This window comes from Sphaerodactylus townsendi, linkage group LG03, assembly GCF_021028975.2.
Source record: "Sphaerodactylus townsendi isolate TG3544 linkage group LG03, MPM_Stown_v2.3, whole genome shotgun sequence".
NCBI classification, from domain to species: domain Eukaryota; kingdom Metazoa; phylum Chordata; class Lepidosauria; order Squamata; family Sphaerodactylidae; genus Sphaerodactylus; species Sphaerodactylus townsendi.
This window is the reverse complement of record NC_059427.1, coordinates 67,313,157-67,325,201: the sequence shown is the minus strand read 5'-3', so window position 1 is coordinate 67,325,201 and position 12,045 is coordinate 67,313,157. Positions and strand designations below refer to the sequence as shown.

The following is a 12,045-nucleotide window of genomic DNA, read 5'->3' as shown; positions in this document are numbered from 1 at the left end:
TGACGCAACTCAGCCTCGGGCTCGTCGGCGGAAACGCTTCTTCGGCGCAGACGTGTCTCAAACAAAGATGGCGACTTCTTCCGCCCCTACATTTTCTCAGTCCTTTGCCCTCAATAACTATGTCTCCGGCACAGGCCCCCGTTTGCAAAAATGTGCCTCGCCCCCTTTTCATTCAGAGGCCGCCCAGCCAATCGGCAGCCGCCAACTCTCCCATCCCGAAAGCCACTTGGCCAACCAGGAAAAGCAGCGTGGAGTCCTCTCGCAGGGTGGACCAATGGCCGCTTGGGAGATAGGAAAGGGGAGGAAAGGGCAGCCAATGGCGTTGCGGGTGGGCGGTCAGTTTGTCGTCAAGGTGCCGGCTTGGAAGAGGCTCAGCGCGAGCCGAGCGAGTGGCCGAGGTGGGTCGTGCAAGGAGGATGCGGGCGGCCAACGGGCTCTGGGCGGCGGTGGCCTTGATTCTGCTGCCGGGCAACAGCCGCGCTCTGCGAGAGGGCGACTGCGAAGGTGAGCCTGGGGCGGAGGAGCGCTGGGAGCGGAGGCGGCCGGCCGGCGTGCCCGTCTGGGCTCGTCCTCAGAGAGCGTGGCTGATACGGGCGCCGCCTTGGAGATGCTCCCGGTTTTTTACCCCCCTGCCCGAATTAGGGTCCTGCGAGGCCGCCTCAGACAGACGGTGTAACTTTTTTGTGGGGGGAGTGGGGAGTAGCCTCGGTCGTCTCCCGTCTGGCTGGAAGTGGCCTCTGCACGAGAAGGAGAAGGTGACGCGGCCCCCTCTGTGTGTGCGGTGGGAGCTCGCTGGAAAGAAGCCTGTTGCCCAGGAGAGGCTGGCGGAAACGAGAGGAGGATCGCTTCGGGTGGGCGCGTGGGTCAGCCTCCCGGCCAGTCGTGCCTTAATACGTGGGGAATAAGTGTCGGTCCCAGTTTCCTCCGGTAATATCCAGCCTCTGCCGGAGCCAGGTAAGAAAGAAATTAGGACTGGTTGGTGTCCGGGCTCGAGAAGGCGGCTCTAACATTGTCAAGGAAGAGCCGGCTCCTGTGTGTGGGACTGCTGCAATTTGCAGTTGCTGCGTGTCAGCACTTGGGGCATGTCCTGGAACAGAACTGCTGCTCTTTCACACAGTCAAAGTAATTGTAGCGATATACATGAATGAATCCTCCCTTACACATGGCTGCTTGCTACAGGTTGAAGGGCCTTTCCTGTGTAGTTAGTCTCCTGTTCTCACACTGAGGCAGAGATGGTGGGAGTGAATTGATTTCTCCTCGAAGAAGGAAAAGTTCCTTGTGCTCCAGTCTTACTGGATCAGCAACGTGAGATGCTATGGTAGCATCTGATTTGTTTGCTTTATTTGTTCTTATTTGGGTCAAAGACAACTGAAGGTTACGTTGAATATAATTATAGCAAATTTCTTCTATAGAGCTATGAAAAAATAATCAGCAATAATTGGGTTACAACAGTTAACCACACAGCTGGGATTTCATGCATGGGTTTCTGGGGGAAAGCTTGTCATGACCAGGTACATAAGATTTTTTTTAATTTTGTGAGCTGAGCAGTTATATTGATTAGTTGAAGAACAAGAGAAGATGCAGCTGATGCTGACTTACTTAATTAAAGTTTATTAACTTTGCTCTATTGGATGGTATTTTGTTCACATACAGAAGATTTATTCAGGATAGCTGATCTATGTTGGTGATTTCATACAGCCAAGCTGATCATGTGGTAATTAACAAATGGTGAATGTGGCTATGCAGATTAGTCCTTAACAGGTGACATGCTGTAAGAGATACAGGTGTGGGGGCACCATGATTGCAATGAACCTTCTGAAATCTAGAGCTGGGTAACTGATTTTGTGCCCTGACCTTTAGTAGGCAAACATTGTAGCACATGAATACTGTAATTCTGACTGTTGGCATTCCTGGACTAAGTGAGCAGAATCCCTTAAAGCAGTATAGTGCAAGTGTGTGTGGGGATTTTTACCCCTTCTTGGGAGGATTTGAGAAGCAGTTGGTGTTGGAGGATACATGCTGCTTTCTTCAAACTTTTTCAGAGCAGGGTAAATGTTAACACACACACCCAACATTATTATGCTGCATATTTTTTCTCCATCCCCTTTGCTATTAAAAGTTTTATTTGGGCCAATTTCTTTCTCTTCCCCATCTTTCCCTTTAATTGCCTTCAATTTTTTGTTCCCCATAGGAGATGGATTGATATAAAATACTTTGTGCCCCCTTTCCACCTGATCAGTGTCCACAAGACTGCATACTCATCATTGACAGACCACTTTTCTTTTTCATTTTTAAATTGCTTGAGTTCCACTGAAAACCTGTGCTGATGGAGAAGATTTGCACCAGTGGTTTGTGATCTGTCTGACTTCCCCTTCCTGCTGCAGCCCCAAAATAACATGAATCAGAGGTCTGCTGCAGGAGGGGGAGTCAGTGAAAATCTCCTACCCCTATAAGGGAAATGTTCTGCCAAGATCCAACCCAATATACTTATTTAGTGTGTTTATAGACTGTTTTTGGATGCAGTGGATCATGAAGGAAACATGTAAGCTTTTATAGAAAAAAGGATAGAATTACCTGGAAACTTTTTAAAAACCATGAGTAAGCTTAGACTGTAATCCACAAGTATCATCTCCTATTTCAGCCTAAACTGAAGCCCTTCCAGAAAAGAAAATTCTTTAAATCACCTTAGGAAGACCTCCAGGGATGAGCAATCTTATACAAATCGTTTTCTGTATCTCTCATGTATATAGAAACTGCCCTACTGGTAACTGCAGGACTATGATTATTGAATTTAAGCAAACTGAGCATTAAGTATCCACAAATGGTAGGGGACTTCGGTTTTAAAGTAAAAAAACACCCTCTCCTAAAAGTAGTTAAATAGAAGGAGATGAAGAGTTTTGATTTATACCCTGCTTTTCTTAACAGTAAGGAGTCTCAAAGTGACTTGCAAACTCTTTCCCTTCCTCTCCCCACAACAACAGTGTATATTGAGAGAACTGTGTCTGTCCCAAGGTCACCCAGTAACCTTCATGTGGAGGAGCAGGGAAAACAAGCCTGGTTCACCAGAATAGAGTCCACCATTCATCATCATCATCTGGTAATCCCTGGCCCCAAGGCGATCCGGCTGGCCTCTACAAGGGCCAGGGCTTTTACGGCTCTGGCCCCTACCTGGTGGAACAGGCTTCCAGGTGAGATCAGGGCCCTGCGGGATTTACAAAGTTTCCGCAGGGCCTGTAAAACGGACCTGTTCCGCCAGGCGTTTGGCCAGCCGGGATGATATCAACCGCGATAAAAAGCAAACATCTGGCCTCCCGTGGGTTCATAAAAGGGGGAATAGAATAGCTGATGCCATCTCTAGTTTAATATTTTATGTATTTTATGTATTTTAATTAACTTATATATATGATGTTTTAAATTTTTATTTTGTTGGAAACCGCCCTGAGCCTTCGGGGAGGGCGGTGTGTGTGTGTGTGTGTGTGTGTGTGTGTGTGTGTGTGTGTGTGTGTGTGTGTGTGTGTAATATAAATAAATAAATAAATAAATAAATAAATAAAATACCTTTCATTGGCATAGAAAATATATATCTTAAAATCAAGATGCAAGCTAAATACTATATTTGGCTAATTTAGCTGTCTTTAAAACGGGCATGCTGGGCTGAAACTGAAAATTTTGCTACATCTAGAGACCTTGATGTACCGAGATCACAGAGCAAAAAGTAAGTCTTATCCTTATTGGAAAGAAAAGGACATTTCTGGATATGAGGATGAATGTAAAGGTTTCTAAGTGCGGAGTAAAAAACACAGTTCAGGAGGATATGTTCCACCATCTTTTGCAAATAAGCAAATTCTCCTGTGATGAGGGATCTATAGGTTTCTGCCGCTTAAATATGCTGAGGGTAGTGCATTCAAGCGGGCAAGCATAAAGGTTCTCCTAAGGTTGGGTGAAGATAAATTTGTAATGTATAATGGAGGACCCTTGTTCCAAGGCAGTGAAGTAAAGCCTGAAGGTAGAATGTCTTTCAAATAGTATGGGGAGAGAGTTTGGATTTCAATATTTGTTATTCTTTGAGTGAGACAGCTTGCTATTTGTTGTTCCTCCATGTTGTCGAAGGAAGCCCATGAAAAGCCTAGTGATTTTATTTTGGTAGTTATCAGGTGACTCCAAGAAGAGGCAAATGAGTCAAACAACATCCTTCTTATTAAGCTACCAGGTTTAGTACGGAAATGTAGGCGTAACCAATATTTTAACATGAGTATCCAGATTCTGGTCTCAAGCAGATTTATGCAGGTTTCTGTACACAAGGAATAGAGTCCACCATTCATGTGGAGGAGTGGGGAGTCAAACCCAGTTCTCCAGATTAGATTCCTCTTCTCTTAACCACTGTACCATGCTGAGCTGCTAGCTGAAGTACTTCTCTGCACTGCAGCCATAGTTTCTTTTGGGTTGAACTCCAAGTCACTAAATGTATAGGCCCGTGGTGGCGAACCTTTGGCACTCCAGATGTTATGGACTACAATTCCCTTCAGCCCCTGCCAGCATGGCATATTGGCCATGTTGTGGTCTCCTTAGAATATTTGCATTGTGCCAGCAGCACAGAAAGGAACAGTGACTTCCACACTTCCAGTGTTTTGGAGAAAGTGGTCCCTGACAATGAGCAAGCACTTCTGAGAAGCTTTGTAATGTCATGCACAGGCAGATGAGTCCCAGTTACCTCAAAGACTTGCATGTGCATTGCTTAGCCTGTATGTCTGTTGCTGCTGGTGTTGACAAGCAGTGGTTGTCATAAAATTTAAATCTAGAGTTAATTTAAGCAGCAAGAAAATGTTGAGATGACATGTTTCACTATTTTGATATGGATGGAAACAAACTGAGCTTATGTCAAGGTGACACATACTTCCTCTGCTTATTGACTTGGAAAGAGGAAGTGCATGCCATTCTGCATCTTGTAACAGAGTACATATGCCATAGTTACTTGAGCTTACCCCTTGCAGCATTTGTCTTGAATGAATTCAAAATAGGTGTGTATATTCTTCCACCAATTGCTGCTCTTCTAGAATGTTAAGTGTACAAAGTCTCTTTATTGTTGTCTTCTTCATGAGAAGTTGGTGACAATGTGTTTGCCATTCATATCTGTGGAATTCCTTGATGAGCTTTGTAGGACGTGCTACAATTTAATTTATAGGAGACATAGATCCATCCATTCTGCTTGCAGATTACAAAATAATCTGCATGACAAACCTTTCCATTTTTTTCTTCTCTTTACAGTATGTGTGTCATTCATGGGAAGATTCTACCAGAGCTTAAAGGACAAGAATGTTGAATTTACGCCAGCCAGTATTGAAAAAGAGCTTTTGAAATCCTGTAAAGAGACAAAAGGCAAAGAGAATCGACTAGTAAGTGTAACAACACTAAGATTCATGTTTTGAGCCAATCTTGTGAAAAGCAACGGCAACAAAATAGACCAAAGGTCTTTCAGTACTTTGTCTAAATAGTTGCTTGATTGAAGTACAACATTCTGAGAAGCACTGTTAAAAGGAGTGAATTTTAAAGAATGGAAACTAGTTTTGTTGTCTAAACTCAACAGCTATGCCTGTCAAGTGACTAGGTCTCTAAATGCACACAAGCTAAAAGTCAAGGATACATCTGCACAAGTCTTTATATCAAGTGTTTGAACAGTACCTTGGGACTAGATATAACTTTGGAAGTATCAAGTGTGTGATGTGTCTGTTAGTGCTGGGAGTGGGCAGGGTGTCCCCTTGTCAATGCCCCTACTTATCATGACAAGGCTCCCACAATGGGCTGCCCCAAGGGGCCCAACAAGCAATCCTAGAATTACAGGGACATCTATCAACATCAGCCAGAGGCTGGCACCTTTCCAATAGCTCAGCAGGCCAGTGGAGGTTTAGCTAGAAGGTACAGCTGTGTCAGTCATGCCTCTGCAGCATAGCTGTCCAGCATGAATGCTCAGGCAAAGCACAATGAGGGGTCAGCCAGGAGGGGATGAGGGGGCAGGATCCCATTTAGAAGGAAGTTGATGAGACTTTTAAGGGCCAGTTGGCTCAAGCAATAGATAATAGAGCTTGTAGAGGCTACATAGGCCTATTAATACCCTTCCATCTTGGGAGATGCTTGGGGTGGCCCCTGTCTCAGAGCTGTTAAAGAGACAGAGTCAGAAGAAACAAGCTGGAAGCACCCTGACAGGAGGAGGACCCAGGTGAACACAACCCCCTTCTTCTCAATGTGTGAAGGCTGAGGGACCTGGATGCCCAGACTGCACTTGCAGCTGGGAACCAGGAAGAGGCTGCAGTCACTGGGTTCGGGTCCTCCCTTCTCCGCTCCAGCACCCACTTGGCCATGCCACCTTTCTACGGATGCCCTTCCCTGCAGCTATCTAGTGCCATTCAAACCTCTTGCACTTTGAGAACAGAAGTTCACTTTCCTTTCTCATTCACTAAACTGTGATTGGGGTAAACAGTATTAAGATGGGTGGCATGGATAGAGCAGGATGATAGTTTGCTAAGGTACAGCAATGAAGTTTCCTAACTTAATAGTTTCAGCATTAACAGCTTGAGTCTCAAAACCACATCGAAAGAAACAACATCAAATGCTGAAGCAATTCAGTCTGTCAGTTTGAAGAAGAGCTGAATGAACCATGATCAGATAGTCATGCTGATCCATTAGAATCCTCTTGAAACAACATCTTGTCTATCTTGGTTGAAGTTCTGGATTGCCCATGCCTCATAAGAGGAAAGATAATATATATAATTTCAGTATACATCTGAATACTGGAAGTATGCAATATTGTAATGGTGTTTTTATTTTTTGCAAAAAAGCAGAAAAAATATATTAAATTTTCAATTTTGAGAGAAAATCTTACAGATTGCTGGAAAAAGATGCAACCAATTTTTAAAAATCTTAATTCCAGAAATTCCATTTTGTGCTTCTTCTCCTGCTAGTGCTATTACATTGGAGCTACCAGTGATGCAGCCACCAAAATAATTAATGAGGTGTCAAAACCTTTGAGTAATCACATTCCTGTTGAAAAGATTTGTGAGAAGCTGAAGAAGAAAGATAGTCAGATCTGTGAATTGAAATACGGTGAGTAAAAACAGACATGATAAAGGGTTTATGGGACTTGTTTCACTCGGTTTGTTGTACTTTGGCATTCATCCAGATTTCTTCGTATGTTCTTTATTTTCTGAAATGGTTGTGATTGACTGATGCTGAGAGTTGTTGCAGTCAAGATCTATACATACTCAAGCAAGATCACTGGTTCTGGATGAGACACTGTGTTGACTTTCCCTTTGTAAAGAGGACCCTGGGTGTTGTTGAAAGGCCCATAGCCTCAGCAACGTCGTTATTTATCAGATGGATCTGATCAGTGCCTTGGATGAAATAACTCCAGGGACCTTCTGTACTCTTCCCTAAGTTCCATTTTGGTATAAAAGTTGGGTGTAAACATTGAGTACTAAGATGTGTTATGATGGTCAGGGAACATAATTCTTAATAATCCATTAACTATGAAGGTTCCATTGCTAAGGTATGGGTGTGTTTATATATTATGCCTTATGCACAGTAGTATTCAAAGTACTTGGTCTGTAGAATAAAATACTTGCCTCATTCATATGCATTGGTCAAGTTTCACATGACTGGCATCTGAATGTCCAGGTGTGGCCTACACTGTGTGAATTAGGGTGACTATCACTTTAATGACAAAGGTAATAATTTAGAATGCATTTCTGGGAGGGAGTGGGTAACTTGTAGAAGTGAAAGTTTGAGAAAATCAACAACTTTAACATGCATAAAGGATTGCTGGAAGAATTGCACTGCAACATGAGCTATAAGCTAATTAGAGTGGGAGGTAATTGTTCTCTGAATATAAAAGGTAAGACACAACTATAAGCAGTGTAAAGAATAATTGGAAAGAATTAATAACAATTGGTCCCTTGTTGCTACATGTGAATGAACCAAATTTAATGATGTAACCATAGGTCATAATATAACATAAGCATGAGATAACTCACACACAAATATGCTGAAAGTAAATAACATTAAAACATCAAAATAGAAGTATGCACTGTAAATCCCATCCAATCACTATTTAAAATATGCTCAGTACTTGAAACAAATTTCAAGGCTACAGTTTAGATAAAAATCCTTATTAACTAGTGGATGTAAATGTCTTCATAATTTTAATATGCAAGAACATAAGTACTCATATGAAAAGTAATATAAAGGAGTGTATCTGCCAGTAAAAATATAATTCACTTTTCATCACAACCTAAAATTAATAAGGAACTGATGTAGGGATCTATTCCTTATATTTCCATGAAAAGGGAAATATGAAACATAATCCTGAATATCTTTGACTTGATTATAGTTGCTGGGGCAGAGTTGCTGCTTCATGGGAATTTTATAAAATCTGCTAAAAAAGACAGGCAGAAAACATCGTCTAGAAATGTACTCTTGTAAATGTATTCCCTGTATTCCTTAAAGATGCATTAGTGAGATCTCTTAGATAACAAGAGAAAAAAAATTCTTGACAGAAGTTAACCATGTACAAAATGTAAACTGATATCATGAGTTGCATCACAAAGAGCCAGTTACATATTTTACTAATATCCCAGGATGTAACAACCTCTAAATGAGGGATAGAATATGTTTGGAAGGTAGAGGAAAACACATTGGCTTATTGATTCCCTGCCTTGTATTGCCAATAACAAACTTTAACTAAAGGGTCTTCTGAAATACTATCAAGCTTATTAAATATTTCAGTAGTTTTAAACAGTGTCAGAATAATGCATCTTTATGTCCAGGTATGTTCTTTGAGTAGAGTTGTCCTGTTTTAAGGAATTGGACAGTGTTATGCCTTTCTCCTGACTTTGGTGCCTTTTTAGCATTAATAACCTTTTTTTCCATTAGGCGTCTCTTCCTCCTTGTTTCTTTAATCTTCTCTCCCTTATAATGTATTCTAATAATGAGGAGTTGAATGTATTGTCAAAGGCTTTCACAGCCAGATTCAACTGGTTGTTGTGAGTTTTCCGGGCTGTGTGGCCGTGGTCTGGTAGATCTTGTTCCTAACTTTTTGCCTGCATCTGTGGCTGGCATCTTCAGAGGTGTATCACGGAGAGAAGTCTGTTATAAGAGAAGTCTGGACACAGTTTATAACAGACTTCTCTCTGTGATACACCTCTGAAGATGCTAGCCACAGATGCAGGCAAAACGTTAGGAACAAGTTCTACTAGACCACGGCCACACAACCCGGAAAACCCACAACAACCAATGAGGGTTGTTTTGAGCTTTCATTATGTTGTTCTAGCTTTGTGGAAATGAAGGTGGCCTATGCAAATTTTCCTGTTGCCATGACTTTCTTTATCAAAGTGTTTACTCCTTACTGTTCCATCCTGTAAAAGTGTGTGTGTGTTGGGGGGGGGGGGGAGTTAACTAACAAATAGCAGTTGGCCTGGGGATAGGGGGAGTTAACTTTTTGCAATCCGCAAATCCATAATCCACCCTACATTAGTCAAATAGCCCTTATGAGCTTCTTGGGACCCCTTCCCCTTTCATCCTGCTCAATATTGGTTATAGCTCATCCTGCTTTTTCTGCTTTTCCAGTAACTGCAACAAATACATTGTCTTCAGCAGGCTTATATTTTGGACAGTTTGCTAGCTCATTCTTATTTGTTCCAATCTGCAAACTTCTGAATACCTGATAAGAAGAAACAAGCTTGCCAATTTGAATAAAGTGATACATTCATGCTTTGTGGTGTACAATAAGTCTAAATCTCACTCAAGAGATTTTCTACAGGAGTCAGCAACCTTTTCTGGCTGTTAACTATAAGAGAATCTGTTATTATACCTGAAAATATAAATTAGTGACAATTAACAAGTTACTAAATAATCATAACATTTCTTCAGCCCAAACACTGGTTATTGTGAGTCCTTTATATTGAAGTAGCTTACACAATATGTATGCAAGTCTATCCTCCGCGCTTGTTTTAGCACACTTGCACATGGGTTATACAAGGGTCACCAACAAGTATTCAGCTGTGTCATTTCCTGTCCTGTAAGCTAGCCCAGACCTGGATTGTGCCAGGCTAGCCACATCTCATCAGACCTCGGAAGCTAAGCAGGGTTCACCTTAGCAGGTATTTAGAGTGGCGACCTACATGGAACAGCGGAGTCGTGATGCAGAGGTTGGCAGTGACAAACCACCTCTGAACACTTCTTGCCTTGAAAACCCCATGGCGGGGGGGGTTTGCCATAAGTCCGCTGTGACTTGATGGCACACACAAAAAAGCATATCCAAAATTTGCCTGATGTTCCCTTCAGATGCCGGTTATTCTAGTGTCCCATCTGCTCCTCTGATACACCTTAACTTAAAAGATGTACTTGTCATTTTGTAAAGAAGCTGCAGACCCCTCTGGTATTGGGTATAAACTGAAGTCTATTAAACTTTAAACTGTTGTAAATTAGAAGAAGTTATTAGGTGCTCTAGTCCATTTTTTTTAGATGACATAATTCATGTATCTCAACTATAATGATTCTGTGTCAGTGAAGATAACAAGTATAATGGAGGAAGCTGAGTAAATATAGCTTTCAAAATATTTCCTTAAGGCTTGTAGATGGTCCATTTGTTATCTAAGGCCATGAGCCATATGCACAACTGGTAGCAAGTGCCACTGGAATCTGCATAAAAGTGTTAAGGAGTGTGCAAATGAGGCATTGTATTTACTAGTACTTTTTCTTCTCATCAGATAAACAGATTGACTTGAGCACTGTGGACCTGAAGAAGTTGAGAGTCAAAGAACTGAAGAAAATTCTAGACGATTGGGGTGAAGCTTGTAAAGGCTGTGCTGAAAAATCGGACTATATTCGCAAAATCAATGAACTGATGCCTAAATATGCACCAAAGGCAGCCAGTTCACGGACAGACCTCTGACCACTGTGGTGGCCGCTAGCACATTAGTACACCATACAGAAACTATGTTATCTTTTTATTTTCTTTACGGCCATTTTTGTAACTTATTTAACTGAGTTTGAAATATCAAATTGAAACATTTCTTGCAATGCCGGTCCAACTGCCTCATGTCTTTAGTTATTATTTCTCTTGTCTCTGATTTATGCTAAAATATCAACATATGTATGGAATTTTTAAAATAAAGTTAAGAAATCCAATCTATTTTGATATTAGGGTTGGTTTGAATGTACTGCATGTGTTGAGGTCAGACCAGATCTATAAGAGCACTCTGTACTAGATTGAATTTATATAAACTGGGTTATCTTTTCATTATTTGACGTGAATTATCTTAAGATGCCACTTTGCAAGATCATAAGGCTGTTTTACTATTTTGTTTTGTACATTCTTCTGTATGGGTCTACTTACACACATGACCTGGACACATGTTAACATAAGTTATTTAAGCGAATAGGCATCCTATATTGAAATTGTTCTATGGCATGATCCAACTGAAACTTCATACTCATTGGAGCCAGTGGCAGTGTATTCTTTTTATATAAAGTTATGGTGCAGAAGCCTAAACAATTGAAATGCTACTCCTAATGTGACCCTTCCTTAGACCTCTTGTTCTTGCCATTGCATATGCAAGATCTCAGCTAAAAACATATGCTGGAAGAAATGGAAACATTTTTGTACTACCTCTCCTTTATGAAAGTTTTTAAACTAAGACTGAGGAGTTTCAGATATTAATCCATTGTGTACCGATGCAGTCTCAGAAGCAGGGAAAAGAAGATTCTGTTTGACTATCTCCCCTTAGACATCTTTGTTTTGGGACATTGGCTTCATGGGCTTAGTAATGGGTGCAGGAGATACCTGAATACTCTTATTGGAGTCGAATTTAGTAATGCCAAAAGTGCCAAACATTTTTTTAAAATAAGATCTAATACCAGACCATTAGATGTAATTTTTAAATAAAGATTAACTTTGTAAAATATTTTAAAGACACCACTGAAGACATTGTGGCTTGCAGCAACACTGAAAAGTGTATAACAGTTATCCCTGTTTCAAGAATATTTCATAACAGT

At 41.3% G+C, this 12,045-nt stretch overlaps 1 protein-coding gene across 1 annotated transcript; it reads left to right on the top strand.

Moving 5' to 3' along the window:
• Nucleotides 1-337: 337 nt before the first annotated feature.
• Nucleotides 338-11,182, top strand: MANF (mesencephalic astrocyte derived neurotrophic factor). The gene is made up of 4 exons (XM_048491805.1): nt 338-504; nt 5,266-5,393; nt 6,957-7,098; nt 10,758-11,182. The coding sequence occupies exons 1-4, from the start codon at nt 417-419 to the stop codon at nt 10,940-10,942; spliced, it is 543 nt and encodes a 180-aa protein (XP_048347762.1). The 5' UTR covers nt 338-416; the 3' UTR covers nt 10,943-11,182.
• Nucleotides 11,183-12,045: the final 863 nt, after the last annotated feature.